This window comes from Anser brachyrhynchus (genome assembly GCF_964034855.1).
Source record: "Anser brachyrhynchus genome assembly, chromosome: Z".
NCBI classification, from domain to species: domain Eukaryota; kingdom Metazoa; phylum Chordata; class Aves; order Anseriformes; family Anatidae; genus Anser; species Anser brachyrhynchus.
In genome coordinates, this window is record NC_137697.1 from 40,010,292 (window position 1) to 40,035,238 (window position 24,947).

Below are 24,947 nucleotides of genomic sequence, written 5' to 3' on the forward strand. Positions count from 1 at the left end.
TGTCAAAATGCAGATTTTTTTTTTCATTTGGGGTAGAATAAATTCCTGTAACTATTTGAGCAAATATATTACTCTTTTCTACTTTACTTGCAGTGTTCTGTGCTTTATGTCTTTTGATGCAATGCTCTTTGCTGTTATTGTTTGCTGCATGTAATTGTATTTTTGGGGTTTTCTCTTTGGCAGATGGTGTACTGTTCCCTGACAGAATTCCAGAAAGCAATATACCAGGCTGTGCTGGAGACAGAGGATGTAAGCTTAGTATTAAGAGCAGGAGAGCCCTGTAACTGCAACAGTGGCCGTAAAAGGAAGCACTGTTGTTACAAAGTAAGAATTTGCACTGTCTGAATTTTAGAACATAAGACTTTCAGATTTGAGCAGTAGATGAATTTTCTCAATAGGTTCCCTGCTGAAGGCGAGCAGATTGAAGTGGCTGTCAGTTTGGGAAATCTGACTAGAAACACTGGAGATTTCATCATGGTAAAGTTAGGGCTTTGCTAACTGCCTTAATAAGCAGTTAGCTGCTCTGCAGGTAGTCATTATTAATACAGTAAATTTGGGATGTGTTGTATTAAGTACGTCTGTGATACAGTTGACATTGGAAAGAGTAATACATTGGGATGTTCAATGTGTGTCAAGTATGCTGCTACCATGGACCTTAACTGGTCAGTGCAGAAGATGCAAGTTAGAGGCAACCTGGACCCAGCAGATTGTCTGGGCTTTGACTGTGTCATGACTACAGTTAGGTCATGTCTTTCTTTGCCACTATACATGTGCTTTGATTTATCTTACTGAAGGGAAAACTGTGACAACAGCCATCTTACAATGCAAGCAGAATGTTGTTCACTAGGAACAGCTCTGCAGGTTCCTTCCTTCTTCTTTAATGTTGATTAATCCAGCTTTGTGTTTGTTTTCTCTGTATCTCTTAGTAGACTCAGGTTAAGGAAGTATTTTAAACACCTAGAAGTATATATCTCACACTTGCTTTTCCCTGTTTTACTTCTGGCCTATTTAGGTTCTCGTGTATTGGGTTTTTGTTTTTTGTTTGTTTCCCATCCTAGTAATGTAGTTTATTTAGTCTTCTGCATCTTTATTTAAAAACAATGTCAGCCCGTTGGAAGTATGCCATGAATACTGCCATTAGCTCTTTGCAAGCTCTTGTTTATTGTGATGTTTTATAGGAAAAAGTAAAATGCAGTAGAATGTGATTGACAGAGGGCATTAGACGGGTCTGGGGATACTTGAGAGGTCTTACAGACTGTCTTATTCCAAAGTTAACAATGAAATTTAGTAACCTGAGCAGGGAAAGGAAAACTAGTATTGGTCAAAACAGCCAACCATAATCAGAAAAATACCTGCTGCTGTTGCTGCTGCATTGTAGAACGTTTCAAGTTGTTTGAATTATGTTACGTGAGTTGTTTGTGAAACCTTATAAATTTTTGCAGTAAAATTAGCAGTTGTAGGGTAAGAAGTAATTCAGACAACTCTTTGATTTACATTTACATCAGTTGTAAGGTTACTGTTGTTTTGCCTACCATGGAATTCTTGGTTATATTGATTTCTGCAGATATCATGCTATCTGAAGTATTTAGCAAAGAATGAACATAGTTGTTTTTTCTTTTTGAGACGATGTTTTCTACTAAAAGGACCACGAAGCTAGGAAGAAAAACATGCTGCATTTTTCTTAGAAATACAGCATGCATCAGTTTGGAATTAATTTTAGTGCTATGCGGAATTGCTAACGCATTGAGCCTTGTTAGAATGGTATTTTAGCTTTTCTTATTTTCAGGAGTATTTGTTTGCATCAATCGTTGTTTCTTGTTTGTTTGTTTCTTGTAGGCCAATGCTTATGGTGAAACAATTAAGTCACTGCGCTTCAGCTACCTGACAATCCTACAGAAAGTTGCAAATCATGCTGCACTGCTGCAGACAGACAACACTAGCAAGCAGCAGGTTAGTTTCAGAAGTTTTAAACAGGTGAACTTGTGGAAAATGGGGTGAAAACTTTTGAATAAAAATTTCTGCTGTCTTCTTTCTCCGTCTTAACTAACTGTAATTCAGATATTTTGCAAAATTCTCTTTCCATTCAGTAACTTAGAAAGCAGCCATTATTTAGTAGATAGAGATGGCACACAATGGAATGTTTATTTAGTTGATGATTATCTGGAAGCAGGGTCTATATTAAAATTGAAGAACTCTTGGAGAAAGAGTCATTTTAGTGATTTCTCATAAATGCAACAGAAACAGCATTATTAGAAATGTTTACAAAGTGTTTACTATTATAAGTGTTTACTTATCTTTGTGCAAATAACACATTCTAATTGCTTATTTATGTTTTTCTCTAGAATTTTATTTTCAGAGATGAGCTTCTGTAAATAATGAGAAATGTTTTGGCAGACCAAGGGGAGAACAGTATCAGTTTCTCTTGTTACTATGGCAAGTAACCACAAAAGGCAGAGGTTTTTAAAAAATACTTCTGGTGCACCTTAATATCCCAAAACGATCAAAGGTATCAGGGACGTTATCACTTCCTCTCAGAAACCACTAAGGAAAGGAAATGAGAAAGTCCTAGCAAATTTTGGCAAGTTTGTTCTATCAAAAAAGTTTTGGTTTTTAGGAAGTGTTACTGTTAGTGCCCAGGGCCATATATAGTTAATACGCACGTGGTTTTTTTGTGTTGTATTTGTAGTTTTTGCTGTAAAAACATTTCATAGTGATTCTTAGTTGACAGATGAGATATTTTCTCGTCCTCTGGAAAAAGAGACGTAACACGTGTGATCTATCCAGATTTTAGCAGTAGAGTTTTATTTGGCTTTTGAGCAGTTCAATTGCAATTCCCATACTGTTTTCTTTTATATCAATGGGACTGTAGAAATGCAATTACAGTAACAGAGACAGGAGAAGTTCTGGTACACAACTATCGGGTCATACAAACACCAAGTGAAGAGCTCTTTTAAACTGTGTCCTGTTGCAGTCTCTGCCCCAGAGAAGAAATCTTCACCATCTCTTACTCTAGCAACTGGATTGCTTCCTTTCACATTAGGATCTTCTGTCTTTTTTAAATGAAGCAAACCAAAACACACAGGAGATGAGTGATTCAATACTTCTATACCAAACTGAATAAAAATACATAACTCTTTCTGGTAGAGTTGCTTCAGCAGATTGTTTCAGCCTCTTTGACTCCTTTCATGGCTTACTGTTAGCTAGTGCAGCTGTGACTTTTAATGCCTATTCAGACTTCTTGCTTTTCTTTCAGGAAGCACATATCAAACGGGTGTGCAGCGAGGTCTTTTCCAGTTTTCCAGATTTCGTGCAGTTAAGCAAAGATGCAGCCTTTGAAACAATTTCTGATCCAAAGTACAGTGGAAAAATGAAGGTAAACCTACTCTTTAGAGGAAAAATAAGTATTGGTAATAATAGATCTGTCATAGTGTATGGGTGTAAGAAAATGTACACTTAATGTTTTTTATCTTACTTATTCTGTTTATGGTGGTGGTGCCACTGCAGAGATCACTTGTCTTGGATCAGGGTTGCATCATACAAAGACTGGAAAAGAGTAATTTGTGATGCTAAGACTGATATCTTAAAATACTTGCTTCGCATATTTGGTGATGGGCACTGAAATGACTCTGACACTCAAGAATGAGAATCTGGGGTTATGACAGGTGGTTCTATGAAACCAGGAACTTGGTGCCAGTCAGGAATACTTAGGAAAGAGAAATAGAGCAAAAGTAAATTATTGTGAATTGAATGACATGTGCCTCCTTTAGTATTTTGGCTATCCCTTCTCTCAAAAAAAGTGTATTAGACCTTGAAAAGGTTCAGAGGAGAGTTGCAAAAGTGGTCAGTGCTAATGGGTGGAAGGAACCAAGTGGGCTGGGACTCTCCAACCTAGAAAAAATTTCAAATGATAGAGTTCTACACAATCATGAGTGGTATGGAGTTAGTGAAGATGTACTAAGCACTTACTGTCTTTTCTAATCCTTGGGGCATCAAATGAAGCTCATAGGAGCCAGCCTAAAGGTGATCAATATAAACATCTTAAGTGTAAACCTGTAAAACTCCTCATTTCAGGAACTGTGAGTTTTCCTGGTTGGTTATAGAGAGCAACAGGATGAATAACTGAAAAAGATGTTTAATGTAGTTAATTAAAAAGAAAACTATACCTGGTTTAGGAGTATTTCTGAGATGACGGTAACTGGAGAATAAGCCATTCAGAGTGAGGTATGCTGTATATTTGCTTTCTCTGTAAACCAGGATGTTTATAACTGCTGGCTGGGGCTGGAGGGAGGCAGAAGCAAGGTCACATTTTTTTAGCAGTGATGATTGCTATCACTATATTGATGTTATGCAAGCAACATCTTTTTCTGTTATTGCATACATGAGAGAGGCCTGTATCTGACAGGCAATATAAAGTTAATTATCTCGTGAAAGTTAACTTTATTGTTAGCTTGATACTGTTGAGATGTCAGGCTGAATGTTTACTTTGAGATCTAGGAGGTCCACTTGGTTAGAAAAATTGTTCTCTATGCCATCAGTACAGAAGTGAAGATTTGATTTACTTTTTTGGATAGATCACCCCCAACATAAGTATGAAATGAGGAAAAACAATGATTAAAAATAGTGGGTATGGCGATTTAGTGAGTAGTCTAATGCTGATCTTCACTCTGTCTCGCTAGAGACTTTCCTCCCTACTATATTATGCTTTTTATTTCATTTTTGACCTTTTAGCATGTAATCAGTCCATACAGATCAATCTTCATATATTTCGAGGTAAACAGACTGTGGGTAAATGCAAAAAAAAAAAAAAAAAAAGGCACGTTCACAAGGAGGGCATTGGTATGGAGAACTTCAATTTTTTAAAAATGCAGTGTATATTAAGTGTTTATGGAAAACTAGATTTTTAAAGCTGTCTTTTGCTTTTGAAACATTTATTTTGAAAAGTGTTTTTTCAGTGTTTTTGGTAGATGAGAGGTAAGTGCAATATAAAATGCTGTAGAAAAGTAATAAGTTTTGAAGTGTTTTTCACAGATCGTTTTATTACCCTATGACCTTTAAAAAAAAGTCAGCTTAGACTTTTTGTACTAGTTGTAGACATTGTTTTAGTAGTAGGCAAAAGTGCAAAGCAGTGTGGACCTTTCTTTCCTCCAACATAAGAAACTATAATCATAGAATTATCTGAGTTTGGTGAGACCTACTAAGATTGTCAAGTCCAGTTCCTGGGTCCCCAAAGGATCACCCCCCAAAAAAAATCAGACCATGTGTCTGAGAGCATTGTCCAAATGTTTCTTGAACTCTGGCAGGCTCGGTGCTGTGACCAGTGACCTGGGGAGCCTGTTCGAGTGCCCAACTACCCTCTCAGTGAAGAGCCTGTTTCTATGTCTGTCTTGAATTGTGGCACCCAAAACTGCACACAGTACCTCAAGGTGAGGCCGCACCAGCACAGAGTAGAGCAGGACAATCATGTCCCTGACCAGCTAACAGTGCCATGCCTGATGCACCCCAGGGTATGGTTGGCCCTCCTGCATGCCAGGGCACACTGCTGGCTCATGTTCAGCTTGCTGTCAACCAAAACCCCCAGATCCCTTTCTGTGGGGCTGCTCTCCAGCCTCTCATCCCCCAGCCTGTACGTACACCCAAGGTTGCCCCTTGCCAGGTGCAAGCACTTCCAGCAAACACATCCAGCATTTGCTCTTGTTAAACTTCATATTGGTGATAGCCCAGCTCTCTAATTTGTCCAGATCTCTCTCCAAGGCCTCACACCCTCGACAGAGTCAACAGCTCCACCCAGTTTGATATTGTCTGTAAACTTGCTCAAAAAACCTTCAGGTCCTTAATCCAAATCATTATGAAAACATTGAAGGCACTGGTCCTAAAATGGAGCCCTGGAGAACCCCACTAGTGACCGGTTGTCAGCCTGATGTGACCCTATTTACAAGAACTCTCTGGGCCCAACCCGTGAGCCAATTGTTCACCCATTCTATTATGCTTTTATCTAACTGCATTCTGGTCATTTTGTCCAGAAGGATGTCTGTTTTGTCTCTCAGAGGACAGACAATGTTGAAAGCCAAACTGAAATCCAGAAAGATTACATTGACTGACTTCCTTTGGTCAACTAGCTGAGTGATCTTGTCATAGAAAGAAATGAAGTTTGTTAGACATAACTTCCCCTAGTGAACCCATGTTGGCTCTGACGAACGACTGTGTTGTCCTTTAGGTGTTTTTCAATAACTCCCAGAACAATCTTCTCCATAATTTTACCAGGCACTGAAGTGACACTGACGTAAGATCTTTTGATCTATTATTGCAAGGGGTTCTTGCATGTTTATTTTGTTTTTTACTTTATGAATTATAAAATGGAGACATTTTCAAGTGCTGCATTTATGACAGCCAAGTAGATTTATAGTATGGCTTTGCATTGTTGATGACCTCTGGTTTCATGTTTATGATGCTTCATTTGGAAATCTGTAGCACCTGTTTTGGTGTATTGCAAACTGTATAGAATTTATCTTAGAATTACTACGTGTTACTTCAGGAAATATGTCTGAATATTCTGAAGAATATGATGGTACCTCTGTGCCTGGAAAGAGAAGTTTTATGTTGTGGGCCAAGTAGCCATTTTTGAAAAACAAGGTTTTTTTGAGACCATTGAATTTTACTTCAGAATAATTGTACTGCCAAAAATTGGTCCATGTACCATGGTCCATGGTATCTGGTACTGGGTGTGAACACCCCAGGGATGGTGACTCCACCACCTCCCTGGGCAACCCGTTCCAATGCCTGACTGCTCTTTCTGAGAAGAAATGTCTCCTCATTTCCAACCTGAACCTCCCCTGGCCCAACTTGAGGCCATTCCCTCTAGTCCTATCACTAGTTATCTGCGAGAAGAGGCTCAACCCCAGCTCCCCACACCTTCCTTTCAGGAAGTTGTAGAGAGCAATGAGGTCTTCCCTGAGCCTCCTCTTCTCCAGACTAAACAACCCCAGCTCCCTCAGCCGCTCCTCACAGGACTTGTGTTCCAGGCCCTTCACCAGCTTCATAGCCCTTCTCTGGATACGTTCCAGGGCCTCAATGTCCTTCTTGTAGTGAGGGGCCCAAATACTGCTGCTGATGGTACTGGAGGTTTGTTTTCTGAGACAAGACTGTCTATCTATTCTGATTTTTTTTTTTAAAGCAGAAGCTGTTTGCGATTTTTATTTTAGATTCTCTGAGCAGAGTCATTTTGAGGATATTTCAAGTAGAAGGACCTCTTACTGTCAGAAAGTGCAGAGAGGAGAGTCATCAGATATTAGAGCTTGAAAACTACTTTATGTATTTTTAACATGCTTATTGAGAAATAGAATATTTACTAATTACAGTAAAACATCTTTAATAGCCTTGTGCCACTGTAGTAGCTTTAATTTTCTGTTCTATAGATACATTCTAGAAATTAATTGAAATGCTATCATAACTTTCATCTGGTAGCATAGACATAGTAGGTATTATTTAGTTCTTTTAATTAAAAATTTAATATGTACTTCCCAGAAATTTTGGCACAGGTGATTCATCTTCTGCAGTTGAGCATATTTGCACAGGAAAAGTTTGTGGCACTTACTTTAAATTCATTCCAGAGAGGAAGGGAAAAAGGCATGGATTCTTCAATGAAGCGCAAAACAGTTACAACTGATAGCAAAGTAATTGTAGCTGTTTTGCAGAGATGAATTTCTTGCCTAGATATTTAAGCTGAAATAGTTGAATATGTGAGAATGGAAGTAAAAGGGGTGTGCTGCCTTGTTTGGAAACCACTATTTTTCCATCATGAAGTTAAAAAAAAAAAAAAAAAAAAGTGGGAACTACAGACCATAAGGACAAATTACACTTTTACTTCTGAAAAGCAAAGATTGCAAATTGCAGTTTCTCCCTCCATACAAAAGCATCAGGAACTGTTTGGAAAAAGAAGTACGGTAAATGAAAGGAGAAGTAGTTTTAAAGCCTGCAGTAATCCTCAAGGCTATCTTGTCTGATAATTTCTATAGTTTTGCTAAAATTCTGTCTAAGACTATATGCTTTTGAAGTGCGAAGGGCTATTAAATGTCTGAGCAGTTGAAATGGCACTTTTTTAAAGATACACGTATATATTTCCACAGGCATCCATTTGCGGAGTTTTGGAATACTGTTCTTAATATAAAACCCTTAAATTAATCCTATGTAGTTATTTCTATTTAACGTATTGTCATTATTTTAGTAGGAATATGGAAGTCTGTGGGGAGTACCTTGCAAATAACAGTGACTTCCATTACTGAATATAAACGTAACCCAAATACACATTGTTTTGAAGGCTTAAAAATCCTATAATCTAGTATGGACACATATATGTAAGAATTCTCAGATGCGATAGGCAAAATTTCATCATAGTCAAACAACTCACAATGTGTAGTGATGTAAATTCACATGAACTCTTACAAAAATGCTTTACTTTTGTTTTGGAATGAACAATTATTATTTTTCATGAACAAATACCTGCTTTTTCAAGCTACCAGATTTCAGAATAATACTGTGATGTGCAAGCATAGAATTTATTTCTCTTTGGTGCAAAATCATTCATTACTTTTCAGTGTTCTTTATGATCTAGAATAGCTAAAATCCCAATGGACATGACATTGATCCAATTTATTTAAACAAACTGGGCGGATTTGTTTTTATGTTCTCCCATAGGAAATTATTTGACCTATACTTTACTCTGATAATAACAGAAGTACAGTAACCAAATTCCTTCTGCTTTAAAAGCATGTCACTGTATTCTTTTTTTTTTTAATTTAGCTAAACAGAATGTATTTAACTCTTGCTAAATTACCTGATGCAATTTTTTTTCCCCAATAAAATAAATCCAGTTTTATGTTTGTATTTTTGCCTGGTTTAACTGTAAAACATCTTGTTCTACGTTGTTTTCACTTGTAACTTGCTGGCTAATATATACAAATGGGTTTATAAATGGTGTAGAATGGCTGATTTATATTTTAGATATTGTCCAGAACTGTAAAATTAATATAAACACTCCTCATTATTTGCTTGTCAAAGATTTGTTAGGCTTTTAGTGAAATTAGAGTCAATTAAAAGTTTAAGTATTTATCACTGGGAGAAGAAAACAAAACACAAGTTTTTAAATATTTATTGCCCAGTGGGAGAAAACTACAGACATGGTGTAGAAAATTCCTCTTTCCCCTTTGTGTATTGCTTCTACGCAGTACTCTGGAGCTGCCACTGCCAGATGTGGACATGCTTCTTTTGAAAATAACAGTATCACTATTATACACACGGCTCTAGATTATTTGCTTCCCCACCAGAAGAACATTGTGTGTGGGCGGATTATTGGCATTTCAAGGTCTGTGCATAGTCTGGGAAGCTGGATCCTACTGTAAACAGAGCAACAGACAAGAGTGGGAGCGGGGAGGGGCATATGTCTCACTGCTTATTTTAAGAAGACAAGTTCCAAGAAGTTCTGAACTCAGATGTAGTACAGAAAACTTAAACAGGCCTTCCTGTTTTCAGGGGAATTCTGCACATTTGTTAAAAGCAAGAATTCGCGACCTGACCTAGCATGCATGGAGATAAGTAACGTTTTGTTGCAGCCTATGCACTGATACAAATAGCTTCTGAATTTACCTGTTAATGGTATGATTACTTTGGAGATCACTGGAAAATGAATACATTCAGTATCTCTGTTACCTTTGAAATCTTTGTTATGTTAGCTTAAAAAAAATATTTTGTTATGCCTCTGTTTGGCTTTGCAAACAATTAGTATAGCATGTTTAAAGTCTGAAAACACAAGTAAGTGCGTGTGAGATGACCTGTAGATGAAATCTCTTCACTTGTGTTCTGTGGTTCATTTGTAGGTTCTTCAGCAGCTTTTAAATCACTTTAGAAAAAACAAGGACAAAGTTCTTCTTTTCTCCTTTTCCACAAAGGTGAGCTCCTTATGATTTTTATCGATTAACCACAGCAATAAGTTCTGATGTGTAAAGTAGTAAGGACATAAAAAGCAGTCAACCACCTGTTTTTTCTCTCTCTGCTGTGCTAAATGATGATAGAGAAGGGCAGCAGACAGTACTCCAGAAGCATGTTGAAATCTTATGTTATCTCATGATAAAAATGATGATTGCAAAATAGATGTAAGACTCTGTTTACTTCCTTACAGCTTTTTAGATTTGTTTTAGTACTTGAGGTATGTTTGGCTCATACTGAATTCAGTTGGTGCATCTTGAGTTAGAGCAGCATCACTGCAAAATATGACTGAAGTATCATACAACTGTTGTGTTAGCACTGCAAAGTATTTAAATTTCCTCTTTTGCTGGCTTTTGACCATCAGCAGTACTCAAATTTCAGCTTTGAGACTGAAACACCAAACCAGTTGTTTTAAGCTTAAGGCTGTTTAATTGGAGCTAGAGTGGTATTTGCACTTTGCTTTTAGAGACTTGCTCTATAATTTTCTTGTCAGGAAATAGTGAGTTTCTTGAAGTGGTGCAATCTATAACATTGGTTTCTTTAAACATTTGTAATGATAGCACTAAAAAAGGCATTATAATACTGTGAATGACAATTCAGAGTCTTAAATATTTTATCACTTTGTGGCTGTAAGGAAGATTGCAGGTTAACATTTAGGTGTTTATGCTGTGGTTCAGTGCTCGGGACCAGTCTGCTGGTTACTGCAATTTCTGTTACTCCATGCCTCTAAACTCTGACTGCATACCAGCCTGTTTCTCTGTGTTGGCTCTGGTGCTCATTTACCATACCTAAAGTCACATTTACTTGCTAAGATGGTAGGAAACTGTTTTAAGTTGCATATCAGCTTATTGAGGTGAACTGACTCAGCATCATGTAGAGGTGGGATGGGCAGACAGGGTTGGAGTACGAGACCCTAGCAGGCCAATATTAATCACCTTAGAGTGCTGTAGAATCACAGCTATAGAAGTTCAAGGGCTTTGATATCAAAATGGGGAGGATTTGCTCCAATTTTTGGTTCTTTGCCTATAAGAAATATTCAAGAAAGATGGCAGTAGTGATTACATGTAATTGAAAAGATACCAATGAGTATTTGATTTTTTTTCTTCCCCTCTCTTCCCGTTCTCCCCCCCCCCCCCCCTCCCCAGTTGCTAGATGTGCTGGAGCAGTACTGTATGGCGTCTGGGCTAGATTACCGAAGACTTGATGGAAATACAAAATCAGAAGATAGGATGAAAATTGTAAGAGAGTTCAACAAAACTCAAGAAATTAACATATGCCTTGTATCTACAATGTAAGAGAATTTAACTTCTTGTGGTTTTGTTTCACTCAGATGTTCTACTGTGTAAAAAATAGATTGTTCTAGATTTTGCTGTATGATATTGTGAGGGATAACTTTTTGGAGAGAGCGAAGTATGTTTGTTGGCAAACATGGACTAACTGCTGTGGACTCAGGCTTTATAAAATTTCTAGAGGCTTCTGCCCTCCCCATCTCTTCTGTTTTTGAGGGCTTCTAAGATCTGAAGAAAGGAGATCCTCTGAATTACAGTTTCAAATTTCCAGTTCCTGTAGGAGTGAGGAAACAGTTATTGACACAATATCATTATTTACCAAAAGCTTTCTATGTATTGTAGGCGGACTCCATTTCTTGGACATGAGTAATAGAACTAGCAAGTGGGTATAAACACATGCGGTGCTTTCACACTGAAGGCTAGCTAAACACTACAATACTCTCATTCCCCCTCCTCAGAACAGCAAGGGGGAAAAATTTGCTGAGAAAAGGCTCATGGGTTGAGATAAAGACAGTTTAATTAATTAAAGGACTAATAATAGTAGGGGAAAAAAAAGTAGTAAAGGTTGCACACATGCAAAAGGAGAAAATTATTCTCTAGTTCCCATCAGCAAGCAAAGTTTGGCCATGCCTTGGGAAGCAAGGCCTCAATATGCATAACAGTTGCACAAGAAGGCACTTGCTTATATAATGAAAGCCTCCCTGTTCTCTTTCCCCCTTCCCACCTTTTATTGCTGAGCGTGACGTCATACGGTATGGAATATCCCTTTCGTTGGTTTAGGTCAGCTGCCCTGGTGATGTCCCCTCCTCACTTTTTGCCCACCCCCAGCCTGCTGGCTCTGGGGGGGGTTAGAGGAAGTCCTGATGCTGTGCCAGCATTGCTCAGCAGTAGAAACAACACTGGTGTGATACCAGTGCTGTTCTAGCTACTCATGCAGAGCACAGCACTGTATGGGCTGCTGCAGGGAAGGTTAACTCCCCATCCCAGCCAGAATATTTTTGTGTGTGTGTGTCTTTGTTTGTTTTTTCGTTTGTTTTTTTGTTTGTTTGTTTTGGACATAGAATACTTTGTTCAACTAAAATCAATGAAAATATGGTGAGGATTATTTGATTCATTTATTTTTCTGGTTACCTCTGTGTTTCATCTTACTTGAAATTTCTTACCAGGCAAGGATATAAAAGGAACAAAGAGGAACTTAAATTTCCCTGCCCAGAGAGAAAACAAGTGAAACTCCATGAAACGTGCAAACGTGCTTTTGTCTGTCCAGTCACTTTGGCCCTTTGCTAAAAGCATACGTGTTGGAGTTAAATAGAAGGGTCCATACTAACTCTGTTTAATTAGAAGTCAGATATCATCTTAAAAAACATTGCAAACACGTGTCAGAACTGTCTTTGGATACCTTCTGGTGCATGTGTGGGGGCTTCTGAGGAGATTTGTGGTGCTGGTCATGTGCCTTTGCTTGTAACTGCAGATTTTGGCCATCAGTTTCCCTAAGACCTTCAGGAGTCCCTGCTCTTTGTCCCTAAAGACAGTAGGGTGTTACTGTATCCGTATCATAAGAAGACTCACTGGTCTGTGCTTATAAGTAGTGTAGTTTTGTAGCTATAACCTTTTCAGTCCTCTTCTATTAATTTACACAGAAACAATTCTGAAGGTTAGGTGAATAGAGGTGGACCTTCTCTTCTCTTATTGAGCTTGTGAATACCGAGGTAGGTGAGCTATGTATGCCTACTAGTGGTGATTGAGAGTCACATCTGGATAATACTGGTTTTCGCGTTTCTCAACTTAGTGAGTAAATGGAAGGAACAATCAAGGATGGAATTGCAGTCAATATAACCTATCTTTACTAAGTTAAACAGGAGGTGCAATTCTTAGTGTAAATCACCACAGAAGACAAAAAGTGATCTTTTTGCTTGATTGATATATAGTACTGGAAGCAGCCTAAGTTCTGTAGTCCTTTGGAAATCAGAAAATTATTTATCTCCGTTCTACCATACAAGAGATTTTCCTTTTACTCAGATTTTTCAAGCATTAGGGCTTTATATTATTGTCTTATTTCTAACTACATAGTAAGTTGACACAAGTTGACAGAATTGGGTCATGCTCTTCTGTTGATACTGTATTGCAAATTTTTTGGCTGACTGTTCTCTGTAGTCAATTTGTATGTGTTCTGTCCCATTGCTCAAAGAGACAAATGTTGTTTTTCACCAAAAATACTTATGCATTCTTTTGGCTGTAAAAATGTGTTCTGCAAAGGATGAATTCCCAGCATAGTGATTTTGAGTCTGCCATTTTGTTTGACTGACACAATTAACAACTTTAAACGGGAAGTACCAATCAATAAATTAGTGAGTTACAGTGCAGACAGTGGTGGTGACTTCACTGTTAAACATACGGTGTTCCTGTTTTTCATTAGTATTCCATTTTTCATTCAAGCAAAATGGTCTTTTTGCCAGGAGTTGTCTCTGTATAGCCCATAGATGTTTGAAAATTCAAATTTTAATTGGTTTGTGTGTTTTTGAGAAATGGAGCCTTAAACAGTAAAGTTAAAAACTGAAGTTGTATCCCTATAGTTTGACCTCAGGTCTTGCATTTAATGTTAGTACCAAACACAGTCACATAACTATTCATAATGTTTGTAAACTCTGTATGTTGAAAGAAAATACGGTTGAGTTCATCAGAGCTTGTAAATTCCATCAGGCCAGTACATACAGATCATGAATTCCATCCTTGATCTTTATGGAAAAATAGGTGCAGATCTGTTGGAACTTTTAGGGTTCATGAAGTAAAATTTGTTTTGGAGTACTTCAGTTCTGCACTGGTGTTGCTGGGAGATCACATGATTATTTGGAAGAAGAGAATGGTATTTTTCACAGAATTACCGAATCATCTAGGTTGGAAGAGACCTCCAAGATCATCTAGCCCAACCGCTGACCTAACACTAACAAGTCCTCCACTAAACCGTATCGCTAAGCTCTACATCTAAAAGTCTTTTAAAGACCTCCAGGGATGGTGACAGAACGACTTCCCTGGGCAGCCCATTCCAATGCCTAACAACCCTTTCAGTAAAGAAGTTCTTCCTAATATCCAACCTAAACCTCCCCTGGCACAACTTTAGCCCATTCCCCCTCGTCCTGTCACCAGGCACGTGGGAGAACAGACCAACCCCCACCTCTCTACAGCCTCCTTTAAGGTACCTGTAGAGTGCGATAAGGTCGCCCCTGAGCCTCCTCTTCTCCAGGCTCCAGCTCCCTCAGCCGCTCCTCATAAGACTTGTTCTCCAGACCCCTCACCAGCTTCGTAGCCCTTCTCTGGACTTGCTCGAGCACCTCAATGTCCTTCTTGTAGCGGGGGGGCCAAAACTGAACACAGTACTCAAGGTGCAGCCTCACCAGAGTTGGGTACAGGGGACCAATCACCTCCCTAGACCTGCTGGCCACACTGCTACTTATACAAGCCAGGATGCTGTTGGCCTTCTTGGCCACCTGAGTGTTTAGAAATATTTAAATACTTGCTGGAGTTTCTGACTTGATAGAGTGAGAGCTTAGAACTCCATTGATGCTGCTTAGCCTGAAGAGGGGAAACTGCCTACAGACAATACCAAAGTCTATGTGGTGGGGCTCTATCACAATTTTCTGGAAGAAATAAGAACACCAAGTATTTGCACCTTAACAGCTAAGTCACCTTTATCTGGGTTTTCCATACTAGGCCTTATAATTACTCTGAAGGAATTAATTTAATGATAATCTATTCCTCCTTCTCTCTTTTATCATAGAGAGAGATTTGCTTAGATGATGATGATGGGTACAGAAATTTGTAGATTGTTTCTACCGTGAATAGGTACAGTATACATTTCCATTTTGCCTGCAGTGTTCAGAATTACTGCCCGTTACTGGACTATTCATTGCTTTAGACCTGATTACAGGGCTTCATTTAACTTCACAACTATTGCAAATAATTTTGTGTGCATTTAATTACACTGAAAGAACTCTCAGCCACAAGATTTCACTGAAACAGAACTTGTAAGCTAGAAAAGGCATACCTCAGTAAATAGAACTAAGTAGTCACAGCTTTCATGGAAACTTTCCTAATGCAATAGTGTTTTGTAACTTTTGAACATTGTGGTATTAAGTTGTCAGTGACAGGATATTAAAAAAAAAACAAGCAGTGTGCAGTCTTAAATAAAATGATCTTTTGAAAACAGTTGTTTGCAGTAGAAATGTTATAAGGCCCTTAATAAAGGGCTTTTCATTCAAGTCATATTATACTAATTTGCATTGACCATCTTGCAGTAGTATGACTTAAACAGCTGATCAAAATGGTACTTAAAATGGAGGATATTTCTTACAATGCACAACTAACTACTGCATTCATTCTGTCTATGAAGGATATAGGAGACATTGTTTTTCTGTTCTGGAGTATCTGAATTTTTGTGACATGCCTAAAATTACTGAAAGGTAAAATCTTTATAAAGCTAAGTATCCTGTTTAGTTATTTTTTTGCAGTTAGTCCATTTTACTTGCACTGAGGCTTTTCACTGGGAATTAATATTTCAGTTCCAACTACTGCATTTTTTTTACGAGAAAGCATTTGGAAAAATGTGTTGACTTATGCATCAGTCTGACTGCATGGTTGTCTTGGTAAGAGGAGAGTATGAATTCTGCCCTCAGTAAAAAGAAATACACCAAAATTCAAAAATACAGTAAGTTATTCTGAAAAACACAAAGGTTTTTATTCAACATTTCAAACGTTGAGACTGCTCATCTTCCAGAAAACTTCGTTAATATTGGCAGATTTTTACATCCTCAACCTTTCCAGGTTTTATTAACACACACTACACCACACTACACCTGGTAGGAAGAGACCACAACTGTATTTACGTTAGAAGCATATTCCATGTAAACCAGAAGGTGGTCGGGTTCTGTAAGCTTTTGGTTTCTGTTTCCATTTGTTCACTTCCCTGTAAACTTTATCTTTCCCACTGCTTTGAACAAGCAGAATATAAAGTAATCTGTTAAACAGTTGTTTGGTAAATTAAATTGAGTAGACTCTCTTAAGTTTTGCAGTAAGTCTTTGAGAAAATCCCATTTTCAAATTAGTGCTGCCTATGACTATGTAAACAATTGTTCTAGTACTTAAATGCTATTATTTAGCATGTAGTTATATAGAGAAGTTTTTGTCTTTTTTTGTAGGAACATTAGTTGAGACAGTGAAAAAGAATTTTCAGTATATGCTTATTTTGCATTTGGATGAGAAGTTGTATTTTCCTCACTGTGGTTCCTATCAATTGATGCAGCTATGCACATTTCACATTCAAGTAACTGAGCGGTTTTGTTGGATTCAGCCAGGGCATTAAGTAGTTACCTCAGGTTAAATGTATATTCTAATTCTCTGCTGGATTGTAGGCTTTACCTGTAATCGTGCCACAGCTATTAAATAATGATGGTGATTTAACTGTTACCCCTGCTACTCTTTTCCCCAACAGTAGAAAATTTTTTTACAAGGACTTTTTTTCCATGTAATGACCCCTATGAGTACTGCTCATACACAGATGTGTGGCTAGCTGTATTTTTAGCAGTTGTCTTAAATACTGTACAAATAGTCTGATGACAGTTGTTCATTCTTCTAGATGCAACTTACCCTAGATTTTGACCGTTTCAATGCAAGAGGCATAGCACTATTGTCAAGACCATGTACTGGGACTAGAGGAAATAAAATTCAATGCAGACACTTGAGTCCCTATTTACTTAAGCTATTCTTCTCCTGTTTCTGTCATGGTTCTATAATATTAATTGTCAAAAATATGGTTATGAATTACAGTATACTCCTTGGGGGAACTGGGTTGCATAGCTCTCAGCGTGCATGAAGAATTCAGGACTTCTGCTGTAGTGAAGGTCACAGCAGTTGGTTGTGACTGAATGGGTCATACAGTTCGTAGTCATCTTGCTACTTAGGTGAGGAGACCGTGTCTCACAGCAGTGGTTATTTAAGTGCTTGGTGGCAATCAGTTCGACATTAACACAAAGCTGTCAACTCAGCATTAACACAAAGCCATACCCCAATTTCCAGTATCTCTGTTGTGCTGTTTTAATGAGTCAAGGAAGATTCATGCTTATATGGACCTAATACATTGGGGGGAAAAAAAAGTGGTGTTCTTGCTATCACATAATTCTGCTGGTTTTGTTTGTTTTGTTTTATGTTTTTAGGGCTGGTGGACTGGGTCTTAATTTTGTGGGTGCAAATGTTGTTATACTGTTTGATCCGACATGGAACCCAGCAAATGATCTTCAGGCTATTGACAGGTATATTCTCAAAATGCATAACTTGATCTATGTTGTACTCTTTTGTTTTGGTTGTGTAATCTAACTGTCCAACTATAGTTTTCCTAAGGGGAGAAATTTTTTACATAGTCTGGCTTATCTGTAAGACAGTAAGAAATGTCTGGTTAAATTATTTTTTCAGGTTTGACGTTCTTGTTTTTAATCCTTATTTTGTATCTTATTTAATATCTTAATCTTGTATTTTATTTTCCATTTTATTTTTGTGGCACTGTTACAGTTGGCTCATAAAAAAAATGTCATAGTTATTCTAACTTGTTGTTATCTCTAAAAACAAGTGCTTGGGTAGAGCCGGATGGCATTTTTCCTGTGTTTGTCAGGCCAAAGTACATTGTCATTGACCCTAGTTCAAGTGATGTTTTGAATTCCAGAATCCTTTAAGAAAAACATTTATGTTCTTTTCTACCACACCCTTGTGGAGATTAGTCTTTTACCAGCACTCGCTTCCATGATAGTATTCATTTGTGGAATATTTCTAGGAATCTTGGTTTGTCTTTCCAGGCTCTTTGACCACAGGATGTTTCCTAGGAGTTCAGGACAAACATTTGAATAGTGGAAGTAAAGAACACTGGAAGCCTTAAAAATTCAGTAGATACATGTATTTTCATGAGGAGAAACAAACTTCTTTTTGTTGTCTCATCCAATTATGTAATTCTGCTTTCAGAGTCTTTCTGATATCTAAGAGGTGTTTATGTGCACCTGTCCTACAGAAATACATATATCAGAAATAAGTGTTGTTGAAAGGGACCGTCTTTAAAAGAGTCTTCATAAGATCGCATTTCTATAAATTGGTTCAGCGTCTCATGAACTTTATACATTGAATTTTCTGAATATAATCTGTTAGAAATCTCAGAATTTGCCATTTAGATAGTCTACTGCCTGTTCGTTGGTTGTTTTTATGATGATGTAACTTGCAAAGTGCTTTATAAAGTTAAGAAAGAACAGACTGCCCCAAGTAATCCATGATCTAACTCATGTATAATGCAAATACAAGAATATCTTGTGCAAGAGCAGATGCAGAGGGAGAGGAAAAAGACCCTGAAAAAACATAGTGGAAGTGTTTTTTAGAGAAATGGGAGACAAGCCTTATGATACAAAGAGATGAAAGTTTTTGCAGCTGGGTAGGCCTGAGAAGAAACGTGGAAAACTAAGTATAAATGAAAAGGGAATTAAATACTGAGAGAGTTTGGAAAAATTGAAAAGTAACTCATAAATGATTTAGAGTATTCCCATTTTGTTGGAATGGTGATTTTTATTTCACTGCCCTACCAGCTTGCTTTATTCTTTAATGATTTAAAAAAATGTTTTTTAATAAGTCACTTTCTTTGCAGAGCTTACAGGATTGGTCAATGCAAGGATGTTAAAGTGTTTAGGCTGATATCCTTGGGAACTGTGGAGGAGATGATGTACTTACGTCAAGTTTATAAGCAGGTAATGTTCACAAAGTATTTTAAATCAAGAGGGTTTTATAGGTGTTTCAGTTTTCATTTAGTTGTCTGACCTAGCCATGTGTCTGATGCAAATAAAATTGAAATCTAATGTACAGAAACTCAAATTATATATGTATCCTAAAGTGTACTTTTGTAAATACCATGCATAATTCAAGAATGATGTAAACTGTGCCTTTGATTGCTAAAGTTAAACTGTAATTTGATTGTATAATTACTGGCCTACATAATTTGAGACATGCTATCTAGGAAAATGCCCATTCAGTGCTAGAACTAGAAGTGAGTAGAGCTCGAGTACTACCAACAGCTTAGAGACAGATACAAAAAAGTATAACATCTTTGGTATCCATAAAACCATAGTTTTGACATTTTTTCTTAAAGTCAAATACACTGATTATTCCAAGGACTGCAAATTTTTCAATATTTGTATGAAACTAAATCTCCCTGACTTCAAGAATTCTTGAATTCTGCCTGAGAAACTATTTACTTACAAGTTTTTGTTCCATGTGGAAGGCTTTTTAGTCTCTTCTGTTTAAGCTACTTTGGAAGAGTACATAGTAATTAAAATATTCAGAGATCAATAGAATTAATCTTATGGCTGTATTTAGTGTTTACTAAGTAAGTATACAATGCCAAAGGCTATGTAAAAAATAATTAGTCAAGATACAGAGGGGTGTCAGTAGTTCTTATAGTAGGTATCTGATACTAGATAACAATGAAGTAAAAGATTTGAAATATATGTGTATTCATTTATTCAGTAAAACCAAGCAGGTTCATGCTATACCACAGTCTATTATACCACCATCTGCCAGGGAAATTAAAGCAAAATATCCTTCTTTAGGAATTTCTGCCTTCTCTAACTAAAGCTGTGTATATAACATAGATGCCAGGAAATTCTGACATGTTGTTGGAGCAAACACTTCTGAAATCTCTTGTGTTGTTCTGTTTTAGCAACTACACTGCGCAGTGGTTGGAAGTGAAAATGCCAAGCGGTATTTCGAGGCAGTGCAAGGATCAAAGGAACATCAGGGAGAGCTTTTTGGGATCCATAACCTTTTCAAGCTTAGGACTCATGGGTCTTGTCTTACTAAAGAAATCCTGGAGGTGTGAAGTCTTTCCCTTTCACTTTTGGTTATTAGTTTTATATTTTTCCTTTCTCATGAGATATTTTGTCATAATTTTGAATGGAAGCACTTTAAAAAACAGAATGGTGAAACTTAACCATGTGTCTTGGTAGTACCTTAAATGAAACAGGCCTGCCAATTTCTCAGCAGAATATAAGCTAGAAAAATTTCCTTAAATCAAAAAAAAAGGGGAAAAATTGGATTTTAATTTGCAAAAGTTTGCTAATATATTTCTCTTCTTAATAAAAATGCAGTTAACTTAATTTTGTGATACTTTCACATGCTTTCAACTTCACAAACAGTTAAGTTTTATGTATCAGTAGCTCACAGTGACATTTTAAGCTACAATTCCTTTTGTGAAATATTTTGATGATCATAGTAGTCTTTGTATAGTACATGTGGAGATGGCAAAAACTGTTTAATAAAATTTGCTTAAGGCTGTTTTTTCTCAGTGTTACAGGATAGAGTTGTACAACTGAGGTTTCATATTCTGTAGGCTATTGTCCCAGTTCCAAAAAGTGTAGTGCAAATTGTTAAGTATATGCAGTACATATTCCTTTTCTACTGTGCATGTTCGTTGCAACTATTTTGCATCTTAGAATTTTATTCCAGGCTTCTTTCTATCCTTCCCTTTATGTTGTCATTTTGCCTAAGAGCAGACTGGGGAGAAGCTGGGATATTTGTAATGTGCTATAGCAGTATAAATGTACCATAGCCAAAAGAGTAACACAAAGATGTAAATACGTGTACTTTGGGGATATTTAGCTCAAAACTTCTCTAAATTAAATGTAAATTTAAATATGGCATGTAATATGAACATTGTAGCAAGTATTCTGCTGTGGGGGGGAAAAAAGGTGTAAAAAATACTGAAACAGTGTAAGATACAATTTATGCAATAGGTTAGTTTTCCTGTGGATTGTGTGCTCCTGCAGGTTACATGTTGGATCAAAAGAGAAGTAAGTTTATTGCTAAAATGCAGGTCTTAGTCTGGGGTTTGCTTATTACACTTTTGATGCTTATACCTCTATAGTAAGGGGAGAAAAAATGTATTGCTAGGTTTGCCTTTATTAATTTGAGAGGATACAATTTTTGTTATATATATATTTTTGATTGTTTTAGAGGGAAGGGCAAGTAGAAGCGGGAGTTATGACAGCAACTACTTGGCTAAAGGAAGAGTCTCCTCTACACAGCTCAGAAAAGGTGAGTTATCTCTGGGGGATACAGGGCAGAGTGTGAAAGTCTCTCTAATTCCTGATGCTACAGTAGCAAATGTTGTCAGTATGTTGTTAGGCTGGTAATGCTTTTACATGCGATTGCACTTGCTGTGTTTCATTGGCTGCTTGCCTTTTGTTGTACATACTGTAAATCATTAGGTAATGTTCTGCTGTCTGGATTTACAATAGAATATTTTGAACATCTGGTGTTAGAGTATTCTATGACCTTTACAATACTTCGGTGTTGTCAGGCGCAATGAAGGTTTTACTAACATGTTGTTACTATACAGCAACATTCTTTACTGATGGATTGCTCTGTACTGTCTTAAGAGTGATAGCCTTATGCTATGATATGACCTGATATAACAACCAGTCATTTAGCAGTCTGGCACCTACTGCTGTTTGGAAGATTATGGTTAGGTAATTGTGGAAAGGAATAGAGTTGTTTTAGAGGATTGAAAACTTGTTTCAGGCTTTTTTGGCCCTCTGTGGAAGACATGGGCTATTTAGTTGATGGAGTAAAACAGTGATTACCACTGCATCAGTGATTTGTTCAGTCATGGCTTTTTAATTTAAACAATGAATCTAAAGGTTTGCTTCTGGAACAAGAAAAGATTTTCTGTAAAGGCTAGGCTTAAATGGAAACATTTTAATTTTTAATTTTTTTTTCGACTGAACACTGTATTGAGTTGATTTGGGAAATAAGCAATGGAGTCTAGAATATGGCCTCTAAGGGTGAAAATATTCACAGTGAATTATACTGAAAATTAGCCACTATCTATTATGCTTTGGAAGGGAGGTTCTGCAGGTAATTATCAATATTAATTTAAATCAGTGTGACCTCACAGTGGTCATGACCTCAAATTGGACCTGGTGACAAACAGTAACTTTTTGGTGTTATGTTAAATACTTTTATAGGCAGGATTGTATCAAGATTAGTATATTAAGCTGAACTTGTAAAACTTCTCTGCATGGAAAAAAGTTGAGTATTTACCCTCTGATTTGCCATTTACATATTGTCATAGTTCTTGTCTCAGTAATATACAATTTTGGAGCTGTATTCTGGACTCCTATAGGTTTTAAGTGTTTTAGGGTTGCCTGGAGGTAATTTTTGTTGGATTGCAGTAGGCTTCAACTAATTTTAGAGCAGAATCTTAAATACTTACAGCTCCTTTAAACTTTTAGCTGCCTTATACAAGGAGGTTGACCATAGTGCAATGAGATTTTTTATGAATACCATTCATAAAAAGGCTTTTTTATGGCTTGAACCATGAAGTCACTTTTCAAACTATACCTTTGAAAGATGGAAAGTTGCAACAAGATTAGTATAAACTGAAAAAATATGGGTGTGAATTAGGAAAATGAATGTTGATTTAGACAACATATGCTGCCCACTGCTGAGATGCATAATGATTTTTTAGTGTTATCTTTATTATTGTTCTGCTAAAGATTTTGTTCTGCCACATTTTGTTTGCAATATCTAACTGCTGTAATTTATTTTTCTTTTTTTTTTAGTATGGACAACCAGACTTTGAAGGAGATGGAGATCCCCCAAGCTCTAAGGCACAGTTAGAGAGAGAAGAAATAGATTTTCATGATGATTTTAGTGATGATGAAATGCTGGAAATTTCCATGAAAAGAAGTGACAGAAAGAAGCCTTGCAGTGTAAATAATTCAACGGTAACAAAAGGACAGCTTTCCTTAATGCAGTGTGGTTTTTCTAAATTGTTGCAGAGAGAAATTGAAACTACCAAAAAAAATGATGGTAATGACAATTCTTATCATTCAAGTTCTGATGGTCAGACTACAAGAACAAACGTAAATAGCAAAGGCACTGGGGTTCAGAAACGTCAAAGCCATGCGCATGTTTTAGAGCACAACAAAGCTGCTCAGTCACCAAATGGAACTGACAAACAAGAAATGTGTAGTGCAGATTGGCTTGTTTTATCAAACTCTGAGGAGGAAGAGGACAGAGAAGATGAGGATCAGTGCATTTCAAAGCAAAATGATGTAGTCATGGAAACTGAAAGCAGTTCTGAAGAGAATGATAATATCATCTTTCCAACCCAAGTTCCAGCATGCCACCAAGCAGTGCTTACTAAAAGAGCTGAAATACGTAGCTCAACAACTGAACATTCTGTAGAGTCAGCAAAAGATAGGTTTGTATTTAAGAGAGATGGTAAGCAACTTGGATTCTGTAGTACTGAGTCGAATTTCAGCAAAATCAGGTCTTCTGAAGATGTTAAGAACAGTGCAAGAGATTTGAAAGGTGCAAGTGACGTGAGTGATGAGTCTGATGATATTGAAATTCCCTGTAATTCTGAATCGGGAAAGTTGAGAACTTTCAGCTTTCCAAGACGGAAACAAAGGCATGCCCATAGCAATGAACTAGGTAACTTCTCCAAATCACGGCTGCAATCAAAGCCCAGTAGAAAAGAAAAGGAAAGTGAATCTCAGAATATAGATGAATTTTCATCCTCTGAAGATAACTTACCGGTTCAGAAGATTCATGCCAGAAAGCAAAGCTATAAGTGTAAAAGCCAGAGACGGACAGTTCGGTTTGGGTCCAAAATCCTCCATCCTATTCAAGATACAATGTGTTCTGTTGCAGAAAAGAAGTCCAGCAATTATGCTGGGCATAAAACCTATGCACACAAAGCAGAATTTGACCATCAGGATCACAAAGTGGAATCAATGGACAAATATTTAGGTGACTAGTCATTTAATTACCTTGCTTTCTTTAATCTAGAGTAGTAACATGTTTAATATATCACTGTTGGCAGGTTTTAAGTTCTTTTATTCGTTATCTTGTTACAATGTACTAAGTTATCTAGTAATGTCTTTCTGTTACTCTTTCTACCTGCTAGACTTACTTTCCTGTCTTCTGGGGAAATGGGCTGCTCTGCAGTATTTTCTTGAACATTTACTGTCCATTGAAAAATGCTAGGATTAAAGATTTACTAAGAATTCACAAATTGAACTGTTTAAACAGTAAAACCTTGAAAGTCTTGACAGGGGTGGTAGTTTTTCCTCATGTGCCTTAGTTTTTATTTATGTGACTTAAGAGTTTGAAACACCATGTAGAAGATTTGATTCTGTTAGTGACTGAACTTTAAAAATTAGTATTGCAGCCATTAAATCATAGACACTTTGAAACTTCTCCTTTTTCAATCTGAAAAAGTCCCACACTGAAATGGCAGCAGCATTAAACTGGATAAATCTAATGATTGTTGTTAATTTCATAGAGCTGGGAAACCTAGGGCTGAGTGAAATTATAACAAAAGTTACAACTTTCAAGTAAAACTTTTTTTTAAGATACCATATCCTTCTTGAGGGTAACTGTGTACCTTGAGAGTTTTGGAATAACCAAGATCTTTGATATCTTTCTCCTAATATTTCAGATGGTGTTCAGGAAGTGGCTTATATACATTCGAATCAGAATGTGGTTGGATCCAGCAAGGCTGAGAATCACTTGAGCCGGTGGGCAGTGCGAGATGTATTTGAGTTGAAGCAATTTTCCCAGCTCCCTGCTAATGTAGCAGTCTGTAGTGCCAAG

The 24,947-nt window shown here is 37.1% G+C and overlaps 1 protein-coding gene across 5 annotated transcripts in view; it reads left to right on the forward strand.

The window, feature by feature from the left end:
* ERCC6L2 (ERCC excision repair 6 like 2) overlaps window positions 1-24,947 on the forward strand; it is a gene marked incomplete at its 3' end in the record, with an annotated part of 59,231 nt that overhangs the window by 13,966 nt on the left and 20,318 nt on the right. For 4 of the 5 annotated variants that reach the window (XR_013943944.1, XR_013943945.1, XM_080575192.1 and 1 more), the window contains exons 7-17: window positions 184-324; window positions 1,837-1,950; window positions 3,254-3,373; window positions 9,870-9,941; window positions 11,124-11,269; window positions 17,474-17,569; window positions 18,937-19,036; window positions 20,005-20,157; window positions 21,297-21,377; window positions 22,907-24,101; window positions 24,793-24,947. Coding sequence is in view for 3 of the 5 variants with exons in the window: in XM_080575192.1 (XP_080431318.1) it covers window positions 184-324; window positions 1,837-1,950; window positions 3,254-3,373; window positions 9,870-9,941; window positions 11,124-11,269; window positions 17,474-17,569; window positions 18,937-19,036; window positions 20,005-20,157; window positions 21,297-21,377; window positions 22,907-24,101; window positions 24,793-24,947 (2,373 nt within the window). Of the gene's footprint in view, window positions 1-183; window positions 325-1,836; window positions 1,951-3,253; window positions 3,374-9,869; window positions 9,942-11,123; window positions 11,270-17,473; window positions 17,570-18,936; window positions 19,037-20,004; window positions 20,164-21,296; window positions 21,378-22,906; window positions 24,102-24,792 lie in introns of those variants that run through there. The other variant, XM_080575193.1, reaches the window with a different exon arrangement.